Genomic DNA, 15,096 nt, shown 5'->3' on the forward strand with positions numbered 1-15,096 from the left:
CGCAGGAAGGGCCCGGCCGCTGCGCCTTCCGCTTCCGCCGGCACACGGTGCGGCCGCCGCTACGGGCACCGGCGGGACAGCGCGGCCGGGGCGGCTCTGCCCGGGGCCGCCTCTGCTCGGGCCCTGCGCACCACGGCCCGTGCCCAGTGCAGCCCAATGCCCTCAGTTCTGACCAGCATCTCATGGCCCCACAGCCTCATCCCCAGTACAACCCAGTGCCCCCAGTCCAGACCAGCACCTCACACACAGCCCCATCCCCAATACAGGCAAGTGCCCCCACAGTGCATCTCATGCCCCCACAGCTCGTTCCCAGTGCTCCCAGTTCATACCAGCACCTCTGCGGAGAAATACCCGCAGCCACATCTTCGGTTATAACCAGCATCTCACACACAGCCCTGCTCCCAGTACAGCCCAGTGCCCCCAGTTCAGAGCACAAATTCACACACAGCCCTGCTCCCAGTACAGCCCAGTGCCTCCAGTTCAGAGCACCAATTCACACACAGCCCTGTTCCCAGTACAGCCCAGTGCCCCCAGTTCAGACCAGCACCTCACACACAGCCCTGTTCCCAGTACAGCCCAGTATTCCCAGTCCAGACCAGCACCTCACACACAGCCCTGTTCCCAGTACAGCCCAGTATTCCCAGTTCAGACCAGCACCTCACACACAGCCCTGCTCCCAGTACAGCCCAGTGCCCCCAGTTCAGACCAGCACCTCACACACAGCCCTGTTCCCAGTACAGCCCAGTATTCCCAGTTCAGACCAGCACCTCACACACAGCCCTGTTCCCAGTACAGCCCAATGCCCCCAGTTCTGACCATCACCTGATGCTTACTTTCTCTCAATCACCCCAGTGTCCCATGGACACCACTCCCTGTTCCACACACTCCCAGTTTATTCCAGTGCTTCACATGCCTGCATCCAGCACCTTCCAGCTCAGCCCAGTGGCCCCAGCATGGCCCAGCACCCCCAGTTCAGCCCCATACCCAGAGAGTGCATGGTGGCCCCAGCCCTGGATCCCTCCACAGGGGCTGCTGGATCCTGGACCACCCAATGCTGTTATTTGGCCACTTTGGATCATTTGTGGCCTTTCAGACGGTTCAGTGAACTCCAGAACTTTCCTGAGAGCTGGTAACAAAGAGCAGTGAGGGCTCATCATCTCCCCCACGCCCAAAACCCCCTGGGTTATCATCCTCGTGGAAGAGTGGAACTGCCCAGGGCAGTGGTGGAATCACAACCCGTGGAAGTCTTAAAAAAACATGTGGATGTGGCACTTTGGGACATGGTTTAGTGGTGGACTTGACAGTGCTGGGTTAACCTAACACCTTGGTGTGGGTGTGAATAGAGATTTTTCAAAGTGCGCTCAGTCTGCCATGACTCTTCTCATGACACTTTTCCTCTTTTTTTTTCCACATCAGCAACTTTCTAATAGCAACAGGGAAGAAAAGAAGAGCTCCATAAAACAGTATTAAATAAGGAGGCCCATTGGTAATTAGAGTGGGAATGGAAATAAAGGAACGACTGGGTAAAACCTGCTGCAATGCCTCTTTGGGACATTTCAAACAGTTTTTTGAAATAACATTTCTGCCTTTCTAGAGCTAATTACACATGTGCTGCACACTGAGGGGAAGGGTAAATTAATTGTGAGAACAAAGGGAATTTGTTGTGGGTTGGAATGAGGCCATGGAGGCTTTTTCCCTAATGGGAGAGGAACTGATCACCTCTCCTGGGTTTGCCATGGACAAAAGATGGGATGCAGGGGCTGAATGTGCATCTCCACCCTCCCTGTGCCAGCCTGGGTGCCACTGAGGGTGGATTTGCAGGTGGAGAATCCCTCTGTCCTCCCTTCCAGTCCCTCTCCATTCTTCCACCATCTGGCAGTAGACTGCTTCCACCAGAGCTGCCAAATCCAGCGTGTCAATATTGCAGATGAATGATTGCAGAGGGCTTTTCCAACCTTACTGATTCTGTGACACCAGGGTGCCTGCAGGGGGGCAGCTGTGGAAGTCAGACCTGTGGGCTCCCCATGCTCATGGAAAGGCTGGCTTGGGCTTGTTGCTCATGTTCACTTCACAGCTCTGACACACCCTGCCTCATGGTTCCTGTGCTTTTACTCCTGCCTCTGCAGGAAGGTGACATTACTCCCCTGGCAGAAGTCTTGGTGCCTTCATTTTTTTTTTGTGTTTAAGCAAGATCAGAAGTTATCAGCAATTATATTTGAGGATGCCCTGGGCTTTTATGTAAATTCTTCTGTATTTCATTGCATTACTTAGATGCTTGGACACTCTGAGGTATCCCCGCTCTGGGTTTTGCTCTGCAGTCCCCCCAGGGACACAGGGCAGAGGTGGGTGGCTGAAGAGGGAGATGAGCAGCCCCAGCAGGTTATAATCTGCAGGGCCATTCTGCACAAGGCCAGTGATAACAATTGAGCAAGAGAAGGCAATGCTGAGGGGAGAGACTTGTCCTGGGGTGATTAAAGACCAGTCGTGTTATCACAGCAGAGCACTCCTTGTACACCAGCACTGGGCTGTCATGTTAAAATTTCAGTGTGCCTGCTTCAAAATATAATTTTACTTTCTCAAATAATAAATTATAGGCCTATCTGTCATTCCCAGCTCTTGGACATTTAATTGTAGTTAGCCTTGTCATTTAAAGCAATGATTGCAAGTTCTTCAAGCCCTGGTAGGAAATCAAAGAGTAAAGCCAGGATTTAGACTCCACTTTCCAGACTTTCAAAATGTAATATGCCTCAAATATTTCAGAGTTAGAGCAGATAAATGTCCCCCCCTTATCCACAGCACTCTCCTTGAGGGGAAGGCAATTCCTGTGGATAATACAGGCCCGTGGGGAAAGTTATCCCTGATCTCACAGTGATTCCATTCAATTGGATTTATAATCAGGGATGTTGGAAATTAGAATCCCCGTTTTACAATTAGCTAATAGGTCTGTTGCTTGCTTCTGGTGTTTAAAATGAGAAATTCTGATAGCTGGCTTTTGGAACAGATTTTGGATTTAAAAAGACCTACATTAATTTAAAAAAAAAATCCCCTTTGGTGATTTTCTGACAAAGATTCATGACCAGCCCAAAGGCTGAGATTCTGCAGTGGAGCTGTGGATCATCATGAGAAGCAGCAGGAAGAGAGGAAGGCAGGTTTGGTGGCGTTTCCCAGAGGACGTGTCTTCTCTACTGGCCCTGTGACAGAGGAACAGCAGCAATCATGTTGTCCAGCTCTTTGCACTCCTGAGGCCAGGACCCCCTTGTCTCACTACCCCATGGGTAGCTGGAGCACTGCAATGAGGAATTTGGCTGAGAGGTTCATGCAAAGCTGGGTTATTTTCCATGTCACGTTGTGTTGAGGAGCAGACTTCTCCCACCAGGCTTGTTCCCACGACAATCCCCAGCACAGCCCTGATCCTGAGTGAGCAATGAGCTCCTTCTAGCAAACCACTGTCACATTTTGGCTGCTCTGGCATTTGAGATAGTGCAGGAATAACTCTCAGAAAAATAATTCAAATTCCATAATGATTTCAGTGATGATGAATCCTCCTGTGCAGACACCACTCTGTGTGCACACAAACCTTAATCCTGCAGTCACAGAGAAGCAATGCCCAGGTTACACAGAATAGGAAGGAATCCTCATAGTCTGTGCCTTATCCCTGTGTTTATCTGGGTCACAGCTTGGTTGAGTAACCCCTGATTAAAAGCACTCTCACTGAGGAGAGCTTGGAGCACTGCCATGAACACAACACATAAGAGGCAGCACTTTGGGGAGGAGACAAAAACATTATGTAAATGGATATTTCACAACAGCATCTCTATTTTCAAAGTAAATTTTCTATGGGAAAACTGCAGGTTTTGGGAATGTGTGTAGCAAGGGATGATGAATACAGCCTCTCTTGGCACTGCCATGCATTTAGGTTGTATAAAGTTAAATGCCATGTTTTCCTTGCTTTGGCTCTGCCCATGCCGTCAGTGGCTCTTTGAACTGGAGACTGCACTGCTCTGCACCTGTGTAGCCAGAGTGAGCTCTGAGTTTTCAGGGGATGTGTATGGCACTATCAAAGGGAAGGTATACAAAGAGCCCTCTGATAATATTCCCTATGGTAAAACAATTGTCCTCCTTGTGTCTCAGATGTGTCTGCTTTCATATCCCCTCTTAAAGTGAGTGAATTACCCAGCCCGTGGTCAGGACTGAGGAGGAGCTGTGGCATTGAACACAATCTGAAATTAAATCCCAGAGGAGTTGTTGGCCTCCATGGAGGGGATGATAATTCAAGATTCCCAAACCTAGCCAGGCTTGCAGACTCAGGGGCCCCAAGTGCTTTGTGCCTGCCTTTTGGGAAAGCCCAAGGTTTATTCTAATTTGTGTGACAGATGGCACGCAGAGAAGCTTAAATTAGAGCCCAGTGCAGAGTAAAAGGGATGGGTCAGAGTCCTTCTGCAAGTGCCACTTGTCCCAGCAAAGTGGGGACACCAGAGGATACAGAAGTTCCTGTCTGACCCCATCCCTGGTTCTGACCCCACCACTGGTTCATTCCCACCTGAGCCCAGGATGCAGTGCCAGAGGCACAGCCCAGGAAAGTGTTGTCTCTTTGTAGAGTATGGATCAACTCCTCCAGGCTATGGAGTCTGCCCAGAGAGGAGAGACCTCTGCCCATGTGACAGCACAGAAGAGATCCCTGCCATACACACACACACACAGGGGTGCCACCTCAAACCCAGCACCTTTCCAGCAGCACAGCACATCTCCCTGTGGCTCCTGAGGGGCTCAGGGCACACTCCTGTGTGACACCTGTGCTCTGGTACAGGTATCCATAGGCTGGGCACCCCCAGTCCATGCACCACCCTGGGATCAGTATCCCTAGGAGGGTTTTCCCTTTAGCAGGATGGCCATGGCTGGGGAACACCCTCTGTGGCCGTGGGTAGTGCTGCTGTCAAATGCAGACACATCTCTGCCTGAGACACACCAACCTTCTCCACACAAGGGCTGCTTGGGCAGAGAACATTATCTGAGCCCTCTGACTGCACCAGCCAGTGCTCTTTGCACAGCTGCCAGCTCTCAGTGGTGTCTGATGTCTGAGGCTGCTGTAGTTTATCAGCGTGGCAAAGAGATTTACCTCTGCTTTATGTGCTGGCAGGATATTTATTCCCAGAGGTTCTGCAGCAACCATCTCCAGTAGGGTATTTCTTTGACACTTTGCCCACTTATCTGTGATTACAGACCTGTGCTGGTCTTTGTTTTGCTTGTTTGGTCCTGCACCCAGGCAGGGCCCATGCCCTGATGGTACCAGCCATCTGCTGTGGGACCAGGAGCTCTTGTGCATGTCCAGCACAACACAGCCAGCACTAACTGGAGTGCTGAGGGCTATTTTACAGTGCAGGGAACTGTCGCCCTGATTTTTAAAGATTTTTCTAAGCTCTCTGATGTTTGCATTCTTGTATGTAACAAACTTTCTCACACACTTAATGTAAATAACTTATTGTTTTGCATTCTTTTATAGAAAAGAAGAAATTTGATAAACTGTTGGTTTATCCAGTGTCATTGGAGAGATGGCACTGTCACCCTCCAATCCACTGTCACTTTTAGAAATCTATAAATATTAAAGTCAAAAATTTTAAAACTCTCTTTTACCTTGAAAAGAGCAGCATGTCTGCATCATATTATTTCGTGTTCTATAGTGAGGGAACAACTAACAGTAAGATCACATCATTAGAAATCAAAGATGTGCAGTTTGAGGATTATAAAAAAAGAAATCTGACTGGGCTTTCTCACACACACACACTTTTTTCTAGCACAATACTCAATTTCACAAACTCTCTATTCCTGTATCCAAAGTAATTCTTACTACCAGTGTTATCACAGGCAGCAATTGTGAAGTGAGTCCCTAATTCTTTGCAAGAGGCTGGCAAAGTGAAGTCCTGAAGCAAATGGCAAAATCTGCACTTACTCTTAAAAAATCAAGATTTCATTTCTCCTCTGAGCTGCACTACAGATCTCCCAGCCTGTCCCTACCACTACCTACAAAGCATTTTATGTGAAATGTTACACATATGCTGGAAGTGGCTGGGTCAGGAAGGCCCAGAGTCCTGTGTTCACATCTGTGCACCAAGGGAGGAAATAAATGCAGATTCCTCTCCAGGCTCCTCAGTGTGCTGGAGCCCACACACTCTTCAGCTTAGAGGTGTGTCCTAAAGCTTCATTAATGGAATTTTGCAGCATTATCTCTCTGCTCATGTATCAATACGTGTCCAGACAATTTCTTTGGACCACACAGCTGCTAGGTTAAGAAGCAAGAAGCTGATAAGGCCAGCAGGCAAGGAGGACAGTGCGCTGACCCTTGCCAGGGTAGCCATTGCTCCTCGGGAGATAAGTGTCCCCCAGTCCACAGTGGGCCTCTGCAGTGACCAATGAGTGTGGACAGGCACCAAGGTCCTCTCCCCCCTTCCCCTTTATAACCAGGGCTGCCAGGGGGTGAGTCCAAACCTGCTCTGAGAGGTCACTGCAAGGGGACAGAGCCAGCAGCTCCTGCACAATGACGCTGACCCAAGCCGAGAAAGCCGCCGTGGTCACCGTCTGGACCAAGGTGGCCACCCAGGCTGATGCCATTGGGGCAGAATCACTGGAGAGGTAAGGCCCCAGCAGGCCTCCAAAGAGGGCTTTGCTACTGGGATGCATCTCATGTAGAACTTGGGTGAGTGAGAGCAGGCTGGGACCAGGGAGACTTGACAAAGAGTTGTGCTGTTTGATATGTAATCTTCAGGAGTTATAGCAGTGCTATTAAATGCTTCACAATCTAGCAGTAAACCATGATTTTTTTTTTAGCAATTTAATAGGGCTTTTTTTTTTCCTTATAGCCTTACAGAAGAATTCATAGCCAGAAGCACTGGTGAGGAATTCAAAGCCATTCATACTCGTGTCCTAAACACCATTATCCCTGTTAGGGGATAAACTTGAAGTGGTTTATTGTACAAGTGATGCACTTTCTCTTACAGTTTTTATGCATTAAGAGAATAGCTGTCCACTAAATTCACTGGATGCTCAGTTTTCATTGTTCCAGTTGTCAGGTAACAAACTGTTAGGAAATGAGACAGCTGGACCCCCTGCATGAAGCATGGCACAGTAATTCAAAGTCCATACCAATTAAACAAGCTGGCATAAAAGGGTCTGGAAATTATCAGACATTTTTATGTTATTCAAAGTGATTTAAATGCTACTTACAGCTCAGTATAAAGTACTGTGATCCTCCTTTCAGGATTCTGAGTACCATTCATATAAATTCTTGTTTCTTCATTTTCATTTGAAGGTCCTGGAAACTTCATTATAACATAATACAGGAAATTTGGTGACAAGCTGGGGCTTTTATTTATTAAAACAAAACCAAACAAAACCAAACCCATAACTACATTAAGTTTTTAGTAATTTTTAACACTTAATTCTTCTTTAGTAATGTTTAGCACTTAATTCTTCTCTAGGCAGATAAACCTGCTGTCTAATTTGCATGTGCTGCAGAAGGTTTACACTGCACTTGTTCTGAGGTTTTACCATCTCATACCACTTTTCTGCTGACCGTGTTCCTCACGTTCTCCTCCAGGCTTTTCTTCAGCTACCCCCAGACAAAAACCTACTTCCCTCACTTTGATCTGAGCCAAGGCTCAGCTCAGCTCCGTGGCCACGGCTCCAAGGTCATGAGTGCCATCGGGGAGGCTGTGAGGAACATCGATGACATCCGCAAGGCTTTGGCCAAGCTCAGCGAGCTGCACGCTTACATCCTCAGGGTGGACCCCGTGAACTTCAAGGTGAGTGAGCACAGAGACTTCAGGGGTGGAAAGGTGGTCCTGCCATCACAAAGGTGGTCCTGCCATCACGAAATTAGAGACCACAGGTCGTGTGGGCTAATGGCAGCTTGATCCCTGACTGTGCTGGTTTCTCATACAGTTTTTAACCTGAGATTGGGTCTTTTAATGAAAGTTCTGGCCCAGTGCAGGCAAAGAGCTCCTCAGGGAGCTCCTGTGGTTTGTGTTAGACAGACTCAAATCTCTGCTGGTTTTGCTGTAATTCATGAATCTGCTTCACACATCAAGCTACATCACCTGTCTGGAACAAAGTTTTAACAAATTATAAACAGTCCCATTTTGTTGCACTTGAGGAAGGAAAGGGCACATGGAAGAGGGAGGGGGATCAAGCAGTGCCTTTTGCCCTATAAAAAAGACAACTGTGCTTCTTCACTCCCATCTCAGGCAGCAGCACTGCCTGGCTGGGACATGTAGCTGTCATCCCCAAGCACCCTGGGCCCAAGGTCCATTGCAGACCCCTACACTGATACCTGGCACTCAGTGTGATGGAATTCATGCTGCTTTCCCTTACAGCTGCTTTCCCACTGTATCCTGTGCTCCGTGGCTGCCCACTATCCCAGTGACTTCACCCCAGAAGTTCATGCTGCGTGGGACAAGTTCCTGGCCAGTATTTCCTCTGTTCTGACGGAGAAGTACAGATAAATCACCTCAAGAGAGGGTGAGGGAGGCCCATCCACAGCCCAGCCCTGCTGCCAGGCTCTGGGATATCACCCCTTCCTGGGCAGCTCTTTAAATCCCTGCTCAGTCATCTGCAAAACCAATAAATAATTCAAATGTGAGCTATGGTCTCTGTGCTTTCTTCTCAATATGTTCTGCCCACACCTGACTGTTCAGGCAGGGGTGTTCTGAAATGTCTACGCAATATGGAGGGGGAAATATTAAACTTTAGAAACTCATGTACTAATTCATATACTAATGAACTCTTACTAATTCATGTGCCACTTCAGTGGGTATAACATAACACAACATAATAACATAACATAACATAACATAACATAACACAACACAACACAACATAACAACATAAACATTCAGTGGGAGCAACATAGCATTGAGCAGAAGCCCAGAATGGGCTGGAGCCCTGGGACTGCAGCTGCCCACCAAGGTATATCTGCCATAGTCTGTCTCCAGGCTGACCAGGAAAGATCTTTTACCCTGCTAGGACCCATCCAAAACCCATCCCAGCCTGTTGGGAACCAAACCTGCATTGCAATGCAGTGCATTGTCCTCTCATTGTGCCTCTCTCCATGGGGTAGGGATGTGGTATCTGATGTGTTTCTTCTGTGGGATAACCCCACTGTGCAGCCACTGCACCCCAGCTGCCCACTCACCTCCCCCCTGCAATGGGATGAGGTGAAGGGCAAAGGAAGATAAAAGCGAGAAAAATTGGGGGTCAAGATCAAACAAACACACAGAAATAATTGTTTAGTAAGTGAAGACTAAGTGGAAGTACAAGGAAGAAAACAAAACACGGGATGCAAAGGCAATCCCTCACCACATCCCCATAGGCAGGCTGATGTTCAGCCAGTTCATGAGCAAAAACCACAAACAACCCCCCTAAAACTCCTTCAGACCTCTTCTGTTCCCTTTCATTGCTGAGCACGGTGCTATATGGTATGAAATACCTCTTTGATTAGTTGGGCCTATCTGCCTGGCCGTGTCCTCTCCCAGCACCTCAAAATCTATTCCCTGGATGGGGGCAGAGTGAGAAGCAGAGACAGTCTGGATGCTGTGCAAATGCTGCTCACACAAAATCTGGAACATCAGACTTTTACTGGGGCAGTTTGGCCAAAAACCTGAAGCACAGCACCATGTTAGCTCCTGTCTCAGAGACTTGTGGCATGAAACAGTGGGTGCAAAGCCTTCAGCCTGCTCTGATGGCCACCCTGAGCCAGCACTGCACATGGCAGTCCTTGTCTCATCCATGGAAATTAGGACTGTGCTTTGACAAGGGGGAGAAAGGTGATGTGAAAGCTCTCAGGCCATCAAATGGCTCCAAACATCTAAATGTCACCACAGCAGCTTTTAAAGCTTTCTGCATCCATTGGTGTCAGGTAACCTGGAGGTTTAAATCCATGACTTATGTGCTAGGTCAGCATCTGGCGTGTCCCTTACCCCGTGTTTGAACCAACTCCTTCCTGCAGAGGCTGAGAGAAGGATGTGAGAGTCAGAGGAAATGGCCTCAAGTTGTGCCAGGAGAGGCTTAGGTTGGATATTAGGAAAAATTTCTCCACTGAAAGCCTTGTCAGGCACTGGCACAGGCTGTCCAGGGCCGTGCTGGAGTCTCTGTCCCTGGAGGGATTTAGCAGATGTGTAGATGTGGCTCCTGGGGACCTGGCTTAGTGTTGGCAGTGCTGGGGGAATGGTCAGCTCGAGGATCCTAGACACCTTATCAACATTAATAATTCAATTATTCTAACATACTGCTCTTGTATGACCAGACACCATGTGGCCTGAGGGAGTTCCCAGCATTTATGGGGAGAGGCAGGAGCACACCTTGGGGTGGGAAGAAGGGAAGGAGTCCGAGACTGACAAGCATCACAGGATGGACTTTGGGAAAACCATGAACCCAAAGAGGAGGCAGTTCCCTGTCTGGATTCTCTGGGAAGGCCTGTCCATGGCTCCTACCCAGAGACCATGGGACTTGGGGCAGAGAGGGGCTGGCTGTGCCAAAGTCTGGAGGGGACATGGGACACTTGTGGGACCTACCTCAACACCCTCAGAGCCAAGGAGGACCCTGGCCCATCCGTGGAGAATAATGGATCACAATAACAGGTTTGAGGACGTGCCAGCCAGGGTGGACAAGGCTGTGGCACCCCTGGGACATGCCTGGGGCTGCTGCTGTCCAAGAGGCAGCCTGGAAAGGTGCTGCCCCCTGCCCCATTTGGTGTTGGGCTGGTGCAGTGGGGCAGGACGGGCAGCCGGGGCCCCCAGGGGCCTCCTTAGGGCAGGGCCCCCCCCGAGGCATCTGGGGCCCCCCAGGCAGTGCTGCAGCCGCTCCCAGGGCCCGGCCATCCCCCCGCCCCTCCGTGTGATAAGATAAGGCTGGGTGGAGGTGCCAGCAGCTATAAAAGGTGTCCCTGCAGTGCTGCTGCCACCAATCCCTGGCCACTCTTGCAGCCGCCACCATGCTGACCGCCGAGGACAAGAAGCTGATCCAGCAGATGTGGGGAAAGCTGGGGGGCGCCGAGGAGGAAATCGGAGCCGAGGCCCTGACAAGGTACAGACCTGGGGACCCCATGGGAGAGGGGACAAGGGGGTGGGAGCCCCACAGAGGGGCTGGTGTGGTGGGTCCAGCTGGGGTCAGCACCACTGACTGTCCCACTCTGCCAGGATGTTCTGCTCCTACCCCCCGACCAAGACCTACTTCCCCCACTTCGACCTGTCACCGGGCTCTGACCAGGTCCGTGGCCATGGCAAGAAAGTGGTGGCTGCCCTGAGCACTGCCATCAAGAACATGGACAACCTCAGCCAGGCTCTGTCTGAGCTCAGCAACCTGCACGCCTACAACCTGCGTGTGGACCCCGTCAACTTCAAGGCAGGCAGGGGGAATGGGGAATGGGGAATGGGGACAGGGAACAGAATGGGGGGACAGGGAGCAGGGGATGGGGAATGGAGACTGAGGGACAGGGAATGGGGCACAGGGATCGGGATGGGAACCGGGGGATGGAGGACAGGAGATGGGGGAGGGTGGACAGCAGGGGATGGGGTACAGGGGGTGTGGGACCGGGATGGGGACATGGGGGGCTGGAGTGGCGGTGCTAAGCCCCGTTTTTCCTTGCAGTTCCTGTCGCAGTGCTTGCAGGTGGCGCTGGCTACCCGCCTGGGTAAGGACTACAGCCCCGAGGTGCACTCTGCCGTCGACAAGTTCATGTCGGCCGTGGCCAGCGTGCTGGCTGAGAAGTACAGATGAGCTGTCAGCCGTGCCTGTGTACCATCAATAAAAAAAAAGATTCTTTTGCTGCAGCAACGCGTCCGTTTGTGCCGGGGCCGGGGGCTGGGCCGGGCTGGAGTGTGGCGGTGTTCCTGATGGAGGGAGGGGGCTGCGGGTGTGGTGGATGAGGTTCGGGAAGGGCAGCACCAGCCCTGGGCTCCCTGGGTGTCCCCAGGGCCCTGCTGGCTCCCAACCCTCCCCAGCACGGGATCCAGCTGATGGCAGCACCCAGGGAGTGAAGCTGTGCCTACAATCCTCCAGGGATCTGGGCAAAGGCTGTGCCAAATGTGATCCTTGCATCCCCTGAAGGATTCCTGGGGGGGTGATGGCGGTGTAGGATAAATCCTGCCTGTCTCCATCTATCAAGATGGCTTTTTAAGGCTTTATTAGGAGTGCTGCAGGAGCTAAGTGCTTGCGTGAGCTCCAGAAGCAATCTGAGAATTCATGGAGTGAAAAAAGTCCACCACAGACCATTAAGCACAAAGACTGTTCTGGGACTCAAGCTCCTGAACCACAAATCCCAGTCAACTGCCAGGGAAAAACCTCCACACCTGCCCCAGGTGTCTGCTCTTCCCCTGGGACCTGGGCAGGGTAGGAATGGGATGGGCAAAGCTGCAGTCCAGTATAGGGACACTGGTTTCAGGACTTTGGAGCCTGAATTTTAAAAGAATCAATGATCACAGGTGAAGGGCTAAATTAGAGATACTAAATTAGCCCTGGGTTTGCTCTGTGCTGTGACACCAGAGGGAGGAGATGAGATCCTGCAGGAGAGAGGTGCCTGAGTGTCCAGGTGTGGGCAGGAGGCAGGTGGGGGCATGCAGGGACCCTGCCTGCTCACAAACAGGCCTGGCAGTCCCTGAGCGTGGCAGCACCTGCAGGTGAACCCACAGCACTTGTGCTCCATCCTCAAACACAGCCCAGTCCACATCCCAGTGGGCTCATGTGCATTTACACCCGTTTGTTTTTGTGACACCGGTCTGAAGGGCTCTGCTGCCTTGGCAGCTGTCCCCATGCACACACATGCAGCAGACACTGCCCTGCTGCTGCTGCTGCTTCCCAGAAAATCAGCCCCCCAGCCCTCCCTCCCCACTCTGAAGCCGTGCCAGACCGAGCTAATCTCCCCCAAACACAAATGATAAGAACCTCAGCCATGGAGGAAACACGGGTGTGAGCTGTCACTGCTGGTCTGCGCCACCTGCCGAGCCCACCGTGAGCTCTGCAAGCCCCCTCACCCTCCCTGCCTTCCTCACCACCCCCATCTTCCTTGCCCTTGTTACATTCCTCCTCATGTGGAGCACACGGGGCTCACCACAGACCACAGAGATCCCTGGTATCTTCCCAAAGCTATTGCAGTGCCCAGTGCTGACCCCGTGGCTCTGCCCAGTGTCCCCCCTGCCCAGATGTCAGGGTCCCCAGTGCCCCAGAGCAGCAGGGCAGTGCAGGACAGGGGGCTGGGGCAGGGCAGCTCCGGGCTCTGCTGGCCTGACAGTGGCTCGAGGAGCAGGGGCTGCAGAGAGCACACACTGGGGGTGGTTGGGGCACACGGGTGTGGGGTGTGCTGAGGAACCAGAGCAGGGAGTGCAGAGGGGCAGCCGTGCACAGGGATGTGTTGGACGGCAGAGGGCTGAGCAGGGACAGCACACGGTGTGCAAGGACGTGCAGGTGGCAGCTGGCAGTGCCTGGAGGGGCAGTGTGTGTCCTGGGGCAGCTCGGGGGCTGTGTGCAGGCTGCTGGATGGTCAGGCTGTGCATGCAGGTGCACACGGGGCTGTGTGGGGGTGTCGGGCGCAGACTCCCCCACGCTGCTGTGCCGACACCCGGCCAGAACACATCCAGGCTGTGCCAGTCCCATGCCAGGGGACACACAGGGGCTCCTCCGCCAGTGCCAGTGCAGACCCTAACCACAACCCATGCCAGCCCGGGCACTACGGCTAAACCTAAACCGCATCCTAACCCCAAGCCTAACTTTAAATGTGTCCGCGGGGCAGAGACCACGCACCCGCTCTGGAACGAGCCCTGACCTTAACCCCGAGCCGGCCCCCCGAGGCAGAGCCGCCCCGCCGGTGCCGGTGCCGGTGCCGGTGCCCGGGCGGAGCGGAGCGGGGCGGGGGAGGGCAGGGCGGGCGGCGGCCCCGCCTGGCCGGGGTCCAGCACCCCCGGGCCGGGCGGAGCCCCAGCACCGCATATAAGGGCGGCGGCGGGCAGCGGGGACACCCGTGCTGGCGCTGCCGACTCGGAGGTGACACCATGGTGCTGTCCGCCGCAGACAAGACCAACGTCAAGGGCGTTTTCGCCAAAATCGGCGGCCAGGCCGACGAATATGGCGCCGATGCCCTGGAGAGGTATCGTGGTTCTTCCCTGTGTGACCCTCTCTCTTCTCTCCAGCCCCGACTCCCTCGCATCTGCCCCCTCTTGTCGCCATCCGCAGCTGTCGCTGTCCTTTGCCACCTTGTCCCCGTCTCACCTGTCTCTGAACCCCTTTGTTCTGCAGGATGTTCGCCACCTACCCCGCGACCAAGACCTACTTCCCCCACTTCGACCTAGGAAAGGGCTCTGCCCAGGTCAAGGGACACGGCAAGAAGGTGGCGGGCGCCCTGGTGGAAGCTGTCAACCACATCGATGACCTTGCTGGTGCCCTCTCCAAGCTCAGCGACCTCCACGCCCAAAAACTCCGTGTGGACCCTGTCAACTTCAAAGTGAGTGTCTGGAGAGGGGTGACCAGCCCAGCTTCCCTCCTGCACCTCTTGGCTGCTCCCTTGCCTCATGCCCTTGCTCACCACATCGTTTTGCCTTCCAGCTGCTGGGCCAGTGCTTCCTGGTGGCGGTGGCCACCCGCAACCCCGGTCTCCTGACCCCTGAGGTCCACGCTTCCCTGGACAAGTTCCTGTGTGCCGTGGGCACCGTGCTGACTGCCAAGTACCGTTAAGGCGTGTGCTGTGGCCAGAGCTGGAGCCAACACCCCACCAGCCCTCCGACAGCCAGCAGTCAAATGTTCTGAAATAAAATCTCTTGCATTTGTGCTGCAGCCCCGGTGTCCTGCTCTGTGTGCTGCCTGCGGGAAGGGAGCGGGAGGGATGTGCTCTGGGGGTCTGAACTGGAGGTTTCCCCATCAGGTGGGTACATGGAGGAAATGGGCTCTGGTTTTGCTGTCCCTGAGAGGAGGCAGAATCTGGAGGGTGATGTCCAGCAGGCAGACATTGCCTTGCTGCTGTGGGGCTCTGGGAGGAAACAGCATTTCTAGGCACCAGTGCAGGGGAGAGACTCATGGAAGATCTGGGGCTCCCTGCAGCTCCAGGCTGTCCCACCAGAA

At 52.8% G+C, this 15,096-nt stretch overlaps 3 protein-coding genes across 3 annotated transcripts; all 3 read left to right on the forward strand.

The window, feature by feature from the left end:
- The first annotated feature begins 6,532 nt into the window (after nt 1-6,532).
- On the forward strand, nt 6,533-8,495 carry LOC118692485 (hemoglobin subunit pi). Its single transcript, XM_036392346.1, has 3 exons — nt 6,533-6,627; nt 7,592-7,796; nt 8,367-8,495. The coding sequence occupies exons 1-3, from the start codon at nt 6,533-6,535 to the stop codon at nt 8,493-8,495; spliced, it is 429 nt and encodes a 142-aa protein (XP_036248239.1).
- Nucleotides 8,496-10,940: 2,445 nt separating this feature from the next.
- On the forward strand, nt 10,941-11,819 carry LOC118692624 (hemoglobin subunit alpha-D). The gene is made up of 3 exons (XM_036392567.2): nt 10,941-11,073; nt 11,187-11,391; nt 11,638-11,819. Exons 1-3 carry the CDS (start codon nt 10,982-10,984, stop codon nt 11,764-11,766), a joined length of 426 nt encoding a protein of 141 aa, XP_036248460.1. The 5' UTR covers nt 10,941-10,981; the 3' UTR covers nt 11,767-11,819.
- A 2,173-nt stretch (nt 11,820-13,992) lies between these two features.
- Nucleotides 13,993-14,811, forward strand: LOC118692463 (hemoglobin subunit alpha-A). The gene is made up of 3 exons (XM_036392308.2): nt 13,993-14,128; nt 14,278-14,482; nt 14,584-14,811. Exons 1-3 carry the CDS (start codon nt 14,034-14,036, stop codon nt 14,710-14,712), a joined length of 429 nt encoding a protein of 142 aa, XP_036248201.1. The 5' UTR covers nt 13,993-14,033; the 3' UTR covers nt 14,713-14,811.
- Nucleotides 14,812-15,096: the final 285 nt, after the last annotated feature.

The sequence above is a fragment of the Molothrus ater genome, chromosome 16 (assembly GCF_012460135.2).
Source record: "Molothrus ater isolate BHLD 08-10-18 breed brown headed cowbird chromosome 16, BPBGC_Mater_1.1, whole genome shotgun sequence".
NCBI lineage: Eukaryota > Metazoa > Chordata > Aves > Passeriformes > Icteridae > Molothrus > Molothrus ater.

Excerpts from the sequence above, each read along its gene's own strand:
- LOC118692485 (XM_036392346.1), top strand. The coding sequence starts at position 6,533 with ATGACGCTGACCCAAGCCGAGAAAGCCGCCGTGGTCACCGTCTGGACC. Across the intron at positions 6,628-7,591 it reads GGGGCAGAATCACTGGAGAG|GCTTTTCTTCAGCTACCCCC; the intron begins GTAAGGCCCCAG and ends GTTCTCCTCCAG. Across the intron at positions 7,797-8,366 it reads TGGACCCCGTGAACTTCAAG|CTGCTTTCCCACTGTATCCT; the intron begins GTGAGTGAGCAC and ends TTTCCCTTACAG.
- LOC118692624 (XM_036392567.2), top strand. The coding sequence starts at position 10,982 with ATGCTGACCGCCGAGGACAAGAAGCTGATCCAGCAGATGTGGGGAAAG. Across the intron at positions 11,074-11,186 it reads GGAGCCGAGGCCCTGACAAG|GATGTTCTGCTCCTACCCCC; the intron begins GTACAGACCTGG and ends CCACTCTGCCAG. Across the intron at positions 11,392-11,637 it reads TGGACCCCGTCAACTTCAAG|TTCCTGTCGCAGTGCTTGCA; the intron begins GCAGGCAGGGGG and ends TTTTCCTTGCAG.
- LOC118692463 (XM_036392308.2), top strand. The coding sequence starts at position 14,034 with ATGGTGCTGTCCGCCGCAGACAAGACCAACGTCAAGGGCGTTTTCGCC. Across the intron at positions 14,129-14,277 it reads GGCGCCGATGCCCTGGAGAG|GATGTTCGCCACCTACCCCG; the intron begins GTATCGTGGTTC and ends TTTGTTCTGCAG. Across the intron at positions 14,483-14,583 it reads TGGACCCTGTCAACTTCAAA|CTGCTGGGCCAGTGCTTCCT; the intron begins GTGAGTGTCTGG and ends TTTGCCTTCCAG.